This window comes from Scleropages formosus, chromosome 4 (genome assembly GCF_900964775.1).
Source record: "Scleropages formosus chromosome 4, fSclFor1.1, whole genome shotgun sequence".
NCBI lineage: Eukaryota > Metazoa > Chordata > Actinopteri > Osteoglossiformes > Osteoglossidae > Scleropages > Scleropages formosus.
This window is the reverse complement of record NC_041809.1, coordinates 12,372,081-12,388,413: the sequence shown is the minus strand read 5'-3', so window position 1 is coordinate 12,388,413 and position 16,333 is coordinate 12,372,081. Positions and strand designations below refer to the sequence as shown.

At 41.7% G+C, this 16,333-nt stretch overlaps 3 protein-coding genes across 6 annotated transcripts in view; 2 read left to right on the top strand and 1 right to left on the bottom strand.

The window, feature by feature from the left end:
- The window catches only part of LOC108932776 (regulator of G-protein signaling 7-like), a 63,069-nt gene extending 62,411 nt beyond the window's left edge, over positions 1 to 658 (top strand). The window contains exon 19 of the mRNA XM_018749347.2: positions 261 to 658. Coding sequence (XP_018604863.1) covers positions 261 to 311 — 51 coding nt within the window. The 3' untranslated portion in view covers positions 312 to 658. The remainder of the gene's footprint in view (positions 1 to 260) is intronic.
- A 2,576-nt stretch (positions 659 to 3,234) lies between these two features.
- LOC108932711 (gremlin-2-like) lies at positions 3,235 to 11,601 on the top strand. Of its 3 annotated transcripts, XM_018749276.1 has the most exons (3): positions 3,540 to 3,579; positions 6,937 to 7,086; positions 10,767 to 11,601. In XM_018749276.1, exons 2-3 carry the CDS (start codon positions 7,004 to 7,006, stop codon positions 11,269 to 11,271), a joined length of 588 nt encoding a protein of 195 aa, XP_018604792.1. In that variant the 5' UTR covers positions 3,540 to 3,579; positions 6,937 to 7,003; the 3' UTR covers positions 11,272 to 11,601. The 3 variants fall into 3 exon arrangements, with proteins under 3 accessions (XP_018604791.1, XP_018604792.1, XP_018604794.1); XM_018749275.1 differs by lacking the exon at positions 6,937 to 7,086 and having other exon boundaries at positions 3,235 to 3,579; XM_018749278.1 differs by lacking the exons at positions 3,540 to 3,579; positions 6,937 to 7,086 and adding an exon at positions 9,232 to 9,476.
- A 605-nt stretch (positions 11,602 to 12,206) lies between these two features.
- The window catches only part of fmn2a (formin 2a), a 75,553-nt gene continuing 71,426 nt past the window's right edge, over positions 12,207 to 16,333 (bottom strand). The window contains exons 17-18 of one of the 2 annotated variants that reach the window (XM_029251332.1): positions 13,896 to 13,977; positions 12,207 to 13,619 (exon numbers count right to left, since the gene is read on the bottom strand). In XM_029251332.1, the coding sequence (XP_029107165.1) occupies positions 13,593 to 13,619; positions 13,896 to 13,977 (109 nt within the window). In that variant the 3' untranslated portion in view covers positions 12,207 to 13,592. Of the gene's footprint in view, positions 13,620 to 13,685; positions 13,978 to 16,333 lie in introns of those variants that run through there. The other variant, XM_029251330.1, reaches the window with a different exon arrangement.

Here is a 16,333-nt window from a genome sequence, read left to right as displayed (position 1 = left end):
TGCATGAACTGGATTTTTTCCTAGAATCTCCAGCCCACTCACCATAACTCATAAGCTCAGGTCCAATGCTCAAATGCTTTGGGGACAATTTGTTCACTAGAATGTACAGAAGGCAACAGAACTATGACGTATACTGTATAAACCGTGACGGGTTGGTGGACCAAGGTGATAATGCAATACTTGCCATAACAATGTTTATCATGAAAAGAGTTGGGAACTTTGCAGTTGTTTAATGTTCGTTTGTGTCCTTGGTTTTTCAGGGGAAATCACTTACTTTGAAACGACTGCCAAATCTTGTGTCGTCTTGCTAAAACACCTTTTAGCTGGGAAAAGGAGCTTTCCGTTCTGGCGCTGTTGTGGTTGGCCATTCAACCAGATGTCCCACTCGACGATAAAGCCACGATCACATGGGCTGGCAACCGAGGTGCCATCCCTATTCATTCTCCTGAGCCTTTGGAAGGACATCATAGAGTTGAAAAGCACCATTCAACCTGCTAATGCCTTTGAACAAGTCCATCTCTACAGCTGACACTGCACGCATCAACTTGCTGTCTGTTTTTTTTTTTGTTTTAATTCCCCAGGTCAAAATAAAAATGTCAAAAAAGGTCAGATTAATCTTTCACACTGTGGAAGTTTTTATGCAATGAAGAAAGACACTTTACATCACACTTGCCAAAGCCACTTTGTAAAAAACATCCTCTTATCTACTGTGTGTAATTCTTTGTTACTGCTTCCAGCTTATACTTATTCTGCCATATTCAGTTGTGCATTTTAATTTAAATAAAGTCTGCCCTTTATCTGTTTGTAACCTATGTATTTATTCTAATAATATTTTAATACTATGCACATTTCACATTTAATTTACTATTCATTTATTGGAAAGGGTACTTTATAAGTATCAGAGAGGGGCTGTGACTGTTATGAGCGATCGCTGTAGTGACAAGGGAGCTACCTCATTAGGTTGTGTTCTGGCATAGACTTGGTTTAGAATTAGTGTGGGACAGTGGCATGTATTTCCGAATTGGTAACTAACTGCCTTACCGTGTGTATGTGTGAGTGAATGAGTGTATGTGACCGCTCTGAGGTGGACTACTGTCCCATCCAGGATTTAAACAGTGTTGAATATACTATTGTTGTTACTGTACTTGTGCTGTAAAGTCAATGGCAACTCCTGGCAATCACATACATTTTCTCCAGTGTATCCTCCATGTGAAAAAGTGTGTTCAACTATAGTACATTTTTTATTTTTATTATCAGTTTACCAGGCGCGGGGGGTGCGGTGGTGCAGTGGATTGGACCGGGTCCTGCTCTCCAGTGGGTCTGGGGTTCGAGTCCCGCTTGGGGTGCCTTGTGATGGACTGGCATCCTGTCCTGGGTGTGTCCCCTCCCCCTCCAGCCTTATGCCCTGTGTTGCCAGGTTAGACTCCGGTTCCCTGCGACCCTGTATGGGACAAGTGGGTCAGAAAGTGTGTGTGTGTGTGTGTTTACCAGGTGCTTTTCTCTGAAGCAACTTGTAATGACAACTCTGTATTGTTTAGCTGATACCTTTTCCACCCAAAGTGACTCACAGTGCTATATACCCTCAGTGAATCTACACACCAGAGCAACACACTCTTTTCACTCACACACACTATGGGCAATGCAGAGTGACCATTTCACCTGAAACACATGTGTTTGGATTTTGAGAGGAAACTGGAGCACCCAGAGGAAACCCACACGGACACAAGGAGAACACGCAAACTCCACGCAGTTCATCATACAGTCTTTCTAAAATACACTGTTTCACTAATAAGAGTACTGCTAATTAACAAAGTAAATTCTATGACGGAACTTGGCTGTAAGCACCTGATTGTTACAGTTGCGCATGTAACCTACTTTTATATGAAGAGGGCAGGTCATGCAGTGTCGGATATTACCAGGTGCTTCACCATGCTATTGTATTGCCAGACACCACCAGCAGGTGGAGGGAGTTAGGCCTTTCCAAAGCTCCAGCGCAATTCTGTCATTTCAAGAGTGTTGCTAGTTGTTTTGGGTCAAAAAGAAGGAATCTGGAACCCATACATGAATACATACATATGTATTGTTATATGGCAGCTCACCCAGACTTTCAATAAATGGGTTAGGATTTATAGAAAGTACTAATATTATCTTCATCTCTGGAATCAAAATCTCACACCAAATATAATATAATATAATATAATAATTTTCTTTATTAATGTTCAGGCCCTAAATTACTGTAAGAAACACAAAAAACAGACATTGTTTAGGCATACAGTATTGTCCTACAGCCCAGGAAAGCATTTCAGTGGAACATACAGTTATGGAAGGACACACAGAATCAGCATTTGACAGATATGTGTTCAGTTAAGAGGGGGTGCGGTGGCGCAGTGGGTTGGACCGCAGTCCTGCTGTCCGGTGGGTCTGGGGTTCGAGTCCCACTTGGGGTGCCTTGCGACGGACTGGCGTCCCGTCCTGGGTGTGTCCCCTCCCCCTCCGGCCTTACGCCCTGTGTTGCTGGGTAGGCTCCGGTTCCCCGTGACCCCGTAAGGGACAAGCGGTTCTGAAAGTGTGTGTGTGTGTGTGTGTTCAGTTAATTACCTTATGTCTCTGTAGTCTGGAATTTTATCAGTGCTAGTACATAAATAAACGTCAATATAAAAACACATATTTCAAAACTGAATATGACACACAATTTGCTTCCTCTTATTCACTGAGAGTTTACAGATGTGAGACACATTAATTAAAATGTGTTGTGCGCAAACATCTGCTTTTGTGGACGCTCTTCAGTTAAGCTTGGGATTTTGACATATAGGATAAAACACTCAGAATGGCAGCAGAATCACAGGAACTTTCACTGTCAGCACGTCACATCGAGTCACTAAGTAAACAATACATTACACAAAAAGAAAACAGCAAAAACAAGTCGGTAAAGCCAGTGCAGTTCTTTCTCTAAATGATAAATAGGCCAAAAATGAACTAGAATAGCTGTTTTCATGTTTTGATGTCCACAAAAGGACCATGTGAACTTTTCATCAACACAAATTAAAACCACAGACAGAAATCCATCATGTACTAAGTAAAGATCCTATTTGCTGTCTGTGGTTGTTCGCCTGTGGTTTGCCAGTCACTGCTTTTCTCTGTAGCTCTCCGACTCTGCGCCATGGTCCAGGGGGCAGCCTTTGGTGGGGGGGGTGGAGGGCTGGTTGAGTAACACTGCTGGTGGGTGGGGGAAAGAGGAAAGGGGAAGGCAATGGGGGGTAGAGACAGACACGCGTGCACTGGGCGACACAGACACTCTGAAAGGCAGGCGGAGAGGGAAAGAGAGGGACTCTGGTTAGTCCACAGACCAGAGACTGGCGCCGCAGAGACCAACGGCACCCCCCACGTGCTCTCGAAGGAAGGTGTGAAGAGGCCGCGCACATGGGTGTTGGTGCAGCTCCGTATCCAGGATCCCACGTGTGGGACTGCTGCCTTTGACAGGCGGCGCAGCGCAGCACAGAGCACCACCCACCCACACACACGTACACATACACAGACTTCAAACACACGGACTCTGCTTTGGATCACCTTGAGTGACAGGTAAGTCGTTGAACTGTCCGTTCCAAAGAGCAGCTGCATGGTTGTTTACTTCGCTTGCTCTTTTATTGGTCTGTATACGTCATCTTTTATACGTTACCTTATATTTACATGTATTCATTTATCAGACACTTTTCTCTGAAGTGACGTACATCTCATAGAAAACACAATGTGTTCATTACATTAGCAAAGAGACATAGATGCAGACTTGTGATTTTTAAGTATGGTTAGTTTCTTTCAACCATATGAACCAATGTTCATCATACGAGTAGCTGCATAAAACTTTATCCAGATTTCCACAATACATTATGATTAATAATCATATTATTGTGTCATTATGATATAATATATTATATCATAATTATATAATTATAATCATAATCTGCTAGAGTATGCTCTATGATGCAACATATTACAATGTCAACAGGAACCCAGGTTGCTAATATAAAGACATATAAACAAAAATTTAGTTTTGCTCTTGCCTTTGGACCCAAAGGTCACAGGTTCAAATCTCATCTCTGGCTGTAGTACCCTTGAGCAAAGTACTTACCCTAGAATTGCTCCAGTAAAAAACTACCCAACTGCACAAATGGGTATGTAACTGTATACAGATTAAGACTGTAAGTCACTTTGGAGAAAAGTGTCAGCTAAATAAATGTAAACATATTTCTCTAAATTTAAACTCTAAACTATTTACTGTTCAAGTAAAGTAAATACAAAAAAAACTATTAAAAGCAAATAGAATAATTTATAGGTAAATATGTCATTTTATCTGAATGACAAATCAGTTAAATTTTTTTCAATGTGATTAATATATTACACTTCGGAATGAAAAATACAGTCAGATCAGTTGTGCCGTGCTGTGAGAAATCATTACTCTGGTGCCGAGTGTAACTGTAACATTATGTCTGGACAGAGAGAAGGTCAGAGAACGGAAAGGGACAGTGAAAAATAATGCTGCAGTAACTCTGTCCCATGCACTTTGCTTTCTGCTGAGCAGCTGCCTGTCTGCTCCGGGAGGTTAACAGAGTGTGAATTAGACTCTTAAAGGAGAGGGTCGCCATCGCCGCCATCGCGGTACTTATTGAAATAAGCTCGGAATAATGGAATGTACTCGGGGGTGATGGATCTTGTTGTTTTCTTGCTGTTTTGAAACACAGAGCGGTGCGTCAGGTTTTCAGGACGCGTTCCCTCTAACAGTGTGGAGGGCTTCCTGAGCCGATTAGCAGTGGTGTGTCACCCAGCCGGTGACTGCTCCACCTAGCACTGTTAGCTCGTTGGGCAAAGAGGATTTGTCGCACAGTAAATCTCTGCTTCTTTCCTTTATTGTGGTGATTAAATGAGCTCTTTCTCAGCACAACCTAAGTGAGAAATTTGTTCGTTAAAGTCTCCGCAGATCACCAAAAGGGCTTATTTCTCTCCTGACCGTGGAGTCGGCAGTGGGAATAATGCTGGGGCAGAGACACACAGCGAGGCATTGGCACCAGACCCTGCTGCAGGGCCAGCAGGCACCATGCGTCCTTGTTTACTTTGTACAAAGATTGGGAAATTATATCCAAATCAATTCATATTCCCACATTCTTTCCCAGGCCTGACCTAATCCAGTCACCGCCCCCCCCCCCCCCCCCCCCCATGTCAATGGAAAGAGCTGGTATGGACATCAGTGTGTTGCTGTGGAATGAGGTTTGCAGTAAGAAATGCTATGACAGTGAAAACTATTGCAGTTTACCTAAACAAGATGGTGGATTTCTGAAGAACAACTAGAGTGGATTTTTATTAATTGTGTCTTGGGAGAAACGGGCCAAAAAAAATACTCAGATGTCAGCCAACCATACTAAAAGAATCAAAAACAAAACGAGGTGATCATCCTGATCTTTAATGGAGTGCAGTGAGATGCTATAGAAGGAAAACCTGTTTCTTGGAGAAATCGGTGTATTATTTTGGAAAGAGATGCCTTTCCCAAAGTTCCCCTGGAACAGATGGACAGATATCAAATTTAGACTGGTTCATTGCTCAGAACAGTGCTGTCAGTAATCACATGAGTTAAGGGAACACTAGCGTTCCTTTTTATGATATTTTTTTTTTTGTTTCACGAATACTCTTTCCCCTAATAAATACAAAGAGATGTAACAAACTGAAGTGGGAGTACAAAAGAATGAGAGCGTGTGAAAGAACATATGAGTGTGGGGATCTAAGAGCCTTGTGACAGTGAGCAGTTCAGGGTGGCTCTGTATTTATGGTGACACCTCTCTATGGATCCTGTATCTTCTATCTGGGGCTGAGTTCACATTCTTCTCCTCCCACCGATTTGTTTGCCCATTTCGTTTTGATAATTATCTTTTGATTCCCCCGAGCTGTGCATTTCCAGGGACCCCTAAGGAACATGGTGAAAGGATGAGGTTCTGCATGCCGATTGCCATCGTGACTTCAACATTAATCGACTGACAAGTTATGTGCCACTCCGTCCATTTTAATATAAATGGGGAAACTTGCCAACAGTCAAGTTTCAAGTTGATAGTCACACTGGAAGTGACAGGTCCCTATAAAAAACAACCAGTTCAGAAGGTGAAGTGTCCTCATCCAGGGGAGAGAAAAGGCTCACAAATGAGCACAGAAGTATCTCAATATCGCTGTAGAAATGCTCACTTGATGTACTGATGACAATGGTGGGGGAGATTAATCTGGCTTGTGATGGACTGGTGTCCCATCCAGGGTGTACTCCTCCCTGTTCAGTGAATCCAATATAGGCTCCAGACTGCCCCAACCCTGACAAGAACAAACAGTGACTGAGAAAGTGATTAGTGCGGCTGAAAGATTTCAGGAAAGTGGTAATATGGCTTGGGGAGCGCGGTGGTGCAGTGGGTTGGACCACAGTCCTGTTTTCCGGTGGGTCTGGGGTTCGAGTCCTGCTTGGGGTGCCTTGCGACAGACTGGCGTCCTGTCCTGGGTGTGTCCCCTCCCCCTCCGGCCTTACGCCCTGTGTTACTGGGTAGGCTCTGGTTCCCTGCGACCCCGTATGGGACAAGTGGTTCTGAAAATGTGTGTGTGTGTGATAATATGGTTTCAGACATTTCATTTAGAATTTACAAGCATGTGATAGTGTAGACATGTAAATAATGTAACGCTGAAATGAGAAAGGATTTAACCAACAATGTTCCAGACCATTTACCTTATAGAAGGCCAGACGTGCTACTATTTTCTTATAAATACCTTACATGGGGCTGCTATAAAGAATCTCTTAGAAGCTTTATAATTAGAATTTCTCTGAACTATTATTCTAATTATTTTTGCTTGGCTTTTGCTTTTATCAAAAGTGAGCTCTTCTATCCCTTTTTCATACTGTGCCTGATATTTTATCAGCGCATGGCAGCTTAAGCAGTTCCAACAAGAAGCTTGTGTCCCCTGACGGCTCTGCTTCTGGATACTGATGGACAGCTCCATACTGTCAAGGAAAGACATATGGCATAAGGCCCTAATGGAGTCGTTGAAAGATGTTTGGGAGGAAGACAGGTTTGTTTTTCTTTCCCCAATGTGTCCTTCATGCACCATCACCAACATAGACCATGGCTCACCACGGCGTCATGTTTATGAGCAGGGAGGGCTAACGGTATGGTGTCTCGTGTACCTTGAGCCCCGCAGTCGAGACTTATATTGGTGACTGCAAAACACATTCATCATTGCTTGTGCAAACAGCTGGGTCTCCGACACCCCTGAGGGACCTTGGATTTATGCTCTGCCAGGACACATATTCTTAACAAATGGTGGAAAATGGAGCAACAGTTTATAAGATGTGCATTACCCTGGATGTGACTAATCTTCACAGAGTATGGAATGCCCTTCAGGTTGAACCTGTGTGGCACTACAGCCGAGAGGCCACCCTCTTCTGTATAACAGTACTGTAAAGAAACCCGGTAAGAGACCTTGAAGTTTACACTTCAGCAAACACAATGGTGACAGAGGTGGAGAACGTATTGGAGAGAAATTTTTATTTTATTATTATTAATTTGGACACCTCTGTCCAAGTTGCTTTGAAATATGAAGTTTACAACATTAATCTGCTTCAGTTTACACATTTTGTAGAGCATTTCAAATTTGACTAAAGCAGTTCAGGGCCCATACCTTGTTGAAGTGTAATACAGAAGGAGTAGAGTTTCAAACCCAGGTCGTTTGGCTACAAGCACTACCCCACCCGCTGCAAAGAAGTGACATCAGCAGAGGTAAAAATGCACCAAGTCAGCCCGCTGATCCTTTGAAACTTGCCACACACTGTATAATGTAGTAAACAGACTATATTGCTTTTGGGACAGAGGTGCGAAACCAGAAGGTCCAGCTGGAAACAGAAAGGGGACTGCTGTTGTACCCTTGAAAAAGCACACAAATACTGCTCTGTGAATGGCAAAAATTTTGAGTCACTTTGGATAAGTATTCTCCAAGCTGCAAAATGATAATAATGACAATAATTTGAGCCAGTTGGGTCCTGGCAGCCATCCAGCCCTGCTCCCCGGTCAAAGTAAGGCCACAGGACCGGGGGGGTGTTGCTGGGAAGTGGGGAGCGAGGGGAGACCCGTTGAGTCAGCCGCCAAGACAGCAGGCAAGTCAGACAACCGCAGGAGTCAGAGCTCCCTCTCGCTCACAAAGTGCTCCACCCGGCCCATGAGGCCCGAGGCACAAGTCATCACCCTTTCTCATTATGTTCCCGTGACACGTCCGAGCTGCGGATACCACCAGCTATGTGGGAAATAGCAAAAGCTCAACGTATTTTTCTCGTAGAATGAATTGTGTGTCACAGGGGAGGGCGACTCTTGCCATCATCAGAGTCATGAAGTGGTGCCTGACCCATCTCTCCTTGGCTGGTCTGTTGAAGATGGACATTGTCATACCAGCATTGATATAATTTAGATGCCCTACCTAATTATGGTTACTTATCTAATTCAACTTAAGTAGATCAAGTGCAGTAACTGAAAAACATACCATTTATCATAATAATCAACAGTAATTCAAACCACAACATAAATATTTAAAAATGATAAGAAGGATGACACCTTTTACCACGTATTTGAAAAAAAGTGATGGAATAATGTTTTTTATATTTTTCGTAATTATATAAAATGAAGGGGGTGCGATGGCGCAGTGGGTTGGACTGGGTCCTGCTCTCTGGTGGGTCTGGGGTTTGAGTCCTGCTTGGGGTGCCTTGCGACAGACTGGCGTCCCATCCAGGGTGTGTTCCCTCCCCCTCCAGCCTTTTGCCCTGTGTCGCCAGGTTAGGCTCTGGCTCCCCGCAACCCCGTATGGGACAAGAGGTTCAGACGATGTGTGTATGTGTGTGTGTGTGTGTTTGTGTGTGTGTGTGTGTGTGTATATATATAATGAATATGAGGTAATTAAACTGAATAAAAGTAAATGTTCATCTACATTGCATTTGGGTCATACTGGCAACCTGGGTTTTCATTCATGCAACTGTATCACCAGATGCTATCAACCATTTTGACCTTTCTTGGCAGAACTAAGCTTACAATCTACTTTTGAGAAGATGGTACTTGAAGTCCTTGCTGTTTACTTTCACATTTCAGCTAGAACATTGATCAGCTAAGCCGAGGGCTTATGATTCCTTGATGAAGAGTGCAGTTTCACTCTTGGTCAGCAGGGTGAAGGATGGAACCACTGACCCAAGCTGAAAGATTATATATAAATGGATCTCTTCAAGGTTTTGTCATGAAGAATGCTCAGTGCCACATTCTTCTGCAACGACTGAGCTGCTATCGGCGAAGTACCACAGTACGCAGAGGGTTGCCAGAGCACACATCACAGCAGTGACTGTCCGACATCCCATCCTGTCCTGTTTATGGATCTCCTTTCCTGTTTGAGGAGCACTTCTCCAGAACGCGGCCGTAGAGACACCAGTAGGTCTGAGAATGCAAGGAGGCTTCTCAACGGGGTTATCTGAGGCAGAGGTTATCGAAAGAAGGGCAGTGAGATGTAGGAAGCACTCTTCTGGTGAGGTGGAAAGGCCAAGTACCAGGGATAAACACTCAAGTAAACAGACTGCATGCACTCAACAGCCGCCTTTGAAGCATGTAGAAGTTCCACTTAAAACTGTAAGACTTCCCTGTTTGGCCTGACTTTTGATGCTTAGCTGCACTGTAACTGATCACCAATGGGTGTTTTGGATAGCTATATCATTTAGGTGGCACTTTTCTTCAAATCAGACTGGTGTTCACCAAGCTTCTGACACTTTTCTCCAGTGTGGCTTACAGTGTTAAGCTACTCACAATGGTCCACCCATTTACACAGCTGAATTATTTTTACCAGTGCAATTCAGAGCAAGTATTTTGCTCAAGGATACTGCATTTACACTTTTTTCCTTAAGCAGATGCCTTTTTTCAAAGTGATGCACAGCTCAGCAAAAAGAAAAGCGTATTTCACCAAAAGACAACAACACACAGCAGCAAGAAGTAGAACTCAAACCTGCAGAGACTGAGTCTAGTGGCTGCAACTGTAAACACTGTGCTACCTGTTCCTCCCCATTGTACCATCACCACAGTCACTGTCTGACAATTATTTAGACATTTATACAAAGGTAAGTTTTTACTAGAGCAATTCAGGGAGATTTCCTTGATCAAGAGTACAAAAGTAGGAGTTAGGAGTGGGGCTTCCCAGCTGGTTCTTCAGCTGAAAGGCAATGGGTCTAACCACAACGCCACCTATTGCCCCAAGTGCTATTAGCGATGAATAGTTCCAGCAGTGTTGTAGGTGCAGGTACAGATGTGCTGCAGGTTTCTGGCATTATTGAGATAGTCACAGGGAAAGATGTGTAACCTTGGTGAAGCCAGTTAGCATGTCACTCCTGCTTTTTTAGTTTTCTAACATTTTTTTACAAAACCGCTCTGTTTCTCGTTTTTTTTAAACAGCATCTTGGCCATTTGTTTAGTAAAGCTTTGCAGCATCTAAGGATAAATAATATAACTATATATGTAAGAAAGGAAAAGCCGCTGTTGTGTTTACTTTCTGAATAACACTGAAGTGCTACTTTTGAAGTGAAGAGCGCTAATAAAAGTTCACATATTCATTGGGCTTTACACCTAAAAGCAAAATTTACAATACATTCACGTTAACCAAAATTACCAAAGTATGAATGCCATAGCTACTGTGTTGACATGACTGACCATATCACAATGTTGTGGTTTTTAAAGGATGTTCTGGAAGGTGGCGCTGTCTATCCTCCTGGCTGGCATCCTCTGTGCCCCCGTGGAGCCCCGAAAGAGCCGGCCGCAAGGCTCCATCCCCTCACCATACAAAGCCAACGGCAATGCATCAGAGCGCCCGCGGGTACGCAAGCAGGAGGTGCTGGCCTCCAGCCAGGAGGCCCTGGTGGTGACCGAGCGCAAATACTTACGCAGTGACTGGTGCAAGACACAGCCGCTGCGGCAGACTGTGGCCGAGGAGGGCTGCCGGAGCCGTGCAGTCATCAACCGCTTCTGCTACGGCCAGTGCAACTCCTTCTACATCCCGCGTCACGTCAGGAAGGAGCAGGAGGCCTTCCAGTCCTGCGCCTTTTGCAGGCCGTACCGGGTCACCACGCTCACTGTACAGCTGGACTGCCCTGGGCTGCAGCCACCTTTCCGGTACCGCAAGGTCCAGCGGGTGAAGCAGTGCCGCTGTGTTTCCGTCCGCGTGGGGGAGCCAGGCAGGCGGTGAGGGCTACAGGCTGCCGGAGCCCAACTTGCCCAGACTTTATTTCTCCTTAAAGGAGAGATCTTATGAGTCTCTTTTCAGAAACCAAAGAACTTCTCACACATTTTTCCAACTGCATATAAAGTAAATGAAAGCAAATTGAGGACAAAGACCACCGGCTACCTGTAAATTACAGGTACTGACCACTATGGATCATCGGCAGAGAAAACAACATATACACGAGATCTCTGCATAGGTGACTTTGAGGCAGCTTCTTGAAGGTTCTCCTTTTTTTCCTGTTAATGTAAATGTATATAAATATATTCACGTGAATAAAAGTCTATATCTGTTTTGACACCATTTTAAGTGCAATAATCAATGGATTTTGTTAAGTATTTGACCTGCAGAGTTGTGAATATACTCTGTAATTCAAAAAATTACCATTTCTGATGTAATACAGAAGTGGGAAAGAAATTGGATCAAAGGAATCTGTCTAGAGCAAGTACAAGTGAATAGCTATACATCAAAATGCCAAATGATTAAATGCCTTGTAAAATACTTAATGCTGGAGTGTACTTACATTGCTTAGAATGATCTCTTAAAGAAGCAAATTATGTTTTTTTTTATTTAAAAGAAACAAACAAAAAAGAGATTGAAACCATGACTTGGCTGCAAATGGCCAATTAAGAATGAAAAACCTAGTTGTTTGCCATCATTTGTGTTATGTCAGTACCAACAATGTACACACAAAATATAAACAAGCAAAATCCTTAACCAAAATACTTCATAAACCTGAGGGGAGAAAAAGAGCATGTGCAAGAAATATTACCTTCAAGACAATGTTTGCAGATTCCTCATTATTTGAACATTAAACTTATTTCAGATACTTCTCTAATGTTAATGGAAATACCAGAATAAATATATTAAATAACAACATATCACATTTATTTATACCCTTTATTTATGTCTTTATTTTATACAAATTACCTTTTTTTTTCTCAAAGTCAAAAGATCCCTTAGAAACACAGCTTTATTGTACATCGGAATAAACTTTCTGCAGTCATGCAGTTAAGTAATATTGGTGCAAAAACAGCAGGCTGGTAGAGAGGGGAAAAATACTAAGTTACTTCACCATTTCATACTAACTGACATTAAAAATATAGAATAGAATCTGTAAATATTTTTATCCATTCATCCTAGTATTGCACTCAAGCATTACAATGCATTCTACGTTGCTTGGAGTTGATCTTCAGAACCAGAGGGGTCCTGCCATTCAGCAGCTATGGGTTCACTTCCCATGACCAACCACATCGCGCTTCACTTCTACTGGAATTCCAGCATCACTAATTATTCTGTCCTTCATAAAGAAGATGTCATAAATCAACAATGTGACACGTTTCCCCAGTAGAGCTGACAAAGCCACGATATGATTTCTACTACTGTATGATTCATCCTGTTCTTCATTCCAAAGTGAATTGTTGTGGGACTCACCTTTCAGATAAATTTTATGAATGTCTGAAACTGCATTGTGGTTTTGATTTGTTTTTTGGCAGCCTTGACTGCTCTGCTATAGTAGTGAGTATGACATTGATGCTCCTGCAGGGGCTCCTATGGAGTTCATGGAAAGTTCTTGAAGGCAAGGCACTTACAACATATGAGGGAAAATAAGAGAAGACTCTAGTATCTCCACAACCCTGAAACGAACTAATCAATATAAATTGCATAGTAGTAAATAAAATCAGACAACAAATTGTACTGATGGGGAAATGTGGAAAGATGGAATATCTATGATAGTGATATATGGCTTTGAGATATGAGGTATATTATTTTAAATATTTGTGAGTCTAATCTTTTCCATACATTTTTGTGCTTTTTAGTACAGTATTGTGTTTGGTCTTTTCCTTTGAAATACAAATACACAACTTTAACAGATCTGTACATGCACTCTTTTATGTGTCTGCAATATGTTTAACTACACTTTCAACAAAATGTATTTTGGTGATTGTGACACAAGGTAGGACTGTTAACACAGTAAGGCTGGATTAGATGGAGGAGCCATGTGTTTCTGTTCTTCTGACACACTTATGCTGTTGATCCAAAGAGGGAGAACTTGCAATTGGATATTGGTTCTTCACTTTCTCACTCACTTTTTTTCACCCATCAAACAAGTTCTTCGGGTGGCATGCAACATATTTTCATCATTGGAAAACAATAAAAAAGAAAAGAAACCTTAAGAAAACTCAAAGAAAGTAAATTAAAATGTGCATGCCATTCTTTAACTTATGTCATATTTTCTATGTTAATCTCTCTTGGACAGAAAAAATAAATGTCACAGTTAAGGTCATTTAGATCTTCGGGGCCAGTTTTGCTTTCTGGAAAAGACAAAAGAGGAATGGATGACATATATATAACCACATAATGTTAATTGTGTGCTAAGGCTCATATATACTCAGCACAGCTACAGCTGATGGTCAATTTGTGTGTCTGATGTGGGATTTCAATGAGAATTTCTTTCTATGTGTGTTATAGCTCCATCAGCCTTATACTGGAATGTGATGCAACCCTATTGGTTTCACTGCTGGTGGTCTGAAGATCTCCTGACATTCAATTCAGTAAACAAATAAAACAAAGACTGCAGTGTTACTTACTATTCCAGTAGCATGTTTGGGTTTGACACTGTATGTAGCCTTTTCTCGGGCTTGTTTGAAGCTCTCCTCTGCCATTTTCAGCCTGGAATGACCAGCACCATACATTAGTCGTTATGAAGTATGTTTAAAAAACAGAGGTGTGAACACAGTGATGCATGCATCTCCATCAACTCTGTACTGTACTTTGCTAAAAATGAATATTAAACCACAGTTTGAGACATTGCAAGGGACATTACATGGACAAGGAGGTGGGATGATGCATGACCACTTAACTGTCCCTGGGTTTCGCAAAACCAAACCTGTCCAACACTAGTATACCTGTAGAAAGCCTATTTCCCATAATGCAAAGCTGAAAATAGGATTTACTGCAACCTGAGCTTGTGGCAAAAGTGCAAACTACACTTGGTAGAGTGAAATGTAGACAGTTTATGTATTATGTTATGCTGTAACTACATCCAGCACACACGGTGACTAAAACTGAGAGAACTTGGCTGATTTCTGGCAGTGAGCATTTTTACAGGCTCCTGGCTTTTGATTAGCTGTTATATGGTATAAGTTTTATATGTATTTAATCAAAGTTTTAAATAGTTTATGTTTTCTGTTGAAGATTAGGACTGGATTAGTATGTCCTTTGGCCTCGATTACTCTGTCCATTCCGGGCACTAGCTGGTCCACACAGTTCCAGGATCTCTGGCATTCCTGTGCTCCTGCTCTCTACATGGTCCAAACCATCATCTGACTCGGGGGACGTCTATTGCCATTTCCTCATTACAAGGCAGGAAATGCCAGACCATTCATTTGACCTTCTCCATTATTTTGTTATATTTTATTAAACAAACTATAATTACAAAAAAAAAAAAAAAAAAATCAAACATTGTACGTCTTTGGAATAAGGGCACAAATGAAAACAATTAGCTTCATATTTTGAATGGTTCCATATTTTTTTAAACAATCCAAAGTTATTTGGATGATGCACTGTTTTCCTTAATGTTGCCAAATGATTGCTTAAGCCATACATGCAGTATGTTCTTCTCTATGCTTGTGTTCTAAATTCTGTAAAACATACGATGTTGTAATGAAAAAAATTATTAGAAAAGCAAATCATTTTAGAATATTTTCAATACGATATCATTATATACCTTATAATATAATCATTTGAGTATTCGTGTCAAGCTGGCTAGTAATTTATTTTTCTATTGTGTAAACAGTTCAAGAACATGAAATGATCTTGCTACAATCGATATAATTTATTCGTAACACTTTTCTCAAACGCAATTTACAACATCAAGCTACCTATAGTGATTTTTATATCGCTCGATAGTTTTTAGCGGACAAGTATTGATCACATATAGTGCAGCAGGAGGTGGAATTTCAGCCTGGGTCCTTTGACTTCAAAGGTGAGAGATGTAAACACCACACTACCTGTGGCTCCAATATGAGTGTCAGTGGTATTTTGACGCATTGGTGGTTCAACTTTCATATTTACAGGATAACTTACTAAATGTCATTGTCTGCTTTGACAAATCAACTGTAAATAAATAAAATCATTTTACATATAAACAATATATATGTAATTGTTGAAAATAATGTTACATTTAGGACTCTTTCAATTGTCTTCCAGATAAGTGAATTGACTTTCTGGAGAAACCTCCAGTCAAGGATTTTCAGGAGACCAAAGTTTGTTGGTGATGGAATCTGAACATTTCAAGCATCAAACTATAAGAAAAAGAATTACATAGTTTAAGCAATTTTAGTGAGCAAAAATTGTGGTCCTCCCAGGAGCTGATTCAAAAATTCTCATCTGAGCAGACACTTGACAGTTTCCCTTCATCGGAAACTCAATAAAATCTGAATATATCAAAGGGTTCTTGTTATTGTATTGTCCCTCTATTATTGGTTACTGCATATCCAGGGCTCAGACCGGAGGGTCTGGAGCCTATCTTGGAGGTATGTGGAGTGAGACAGGGTACACCTTGGACACGATTCCAGTACATTGCACACAGCCAGCAGTTGTAAAGCACCAGCACTACCTATTGCAGCAGCCAAAGTGAATGCAGACTTCCTAAAACCAAGCGGAGAAATACAAATGCCCCATCTGTCAATAGAGGGTACAGCTGACAAACGGAGCTGAGAGAAGTAATGGAGTTTTAAAGAGGATATTTTTTCACTCAAAAGTGGCCATTTTTACAAGCAAACTGTTCCATTCACTGGTATTTCCAAAGGCCCCCCTCTCTGCTCTAAATGTGACTTTCTAAGAAGAAGGGCACAAAACCCTGAAAATAATAATGCAATATGACATGTTTGGGTTTCTTAAACTCCTCAAATCACGGCCAAATCTTGCAAAATCTGTGGTTTTTCCCGTCTTTGGAGAATCATCTGCAGGGATGTTAAATTCATGTTTAATGAGTAACAGTCTTTACCACTGGTGGGTGGGAGAA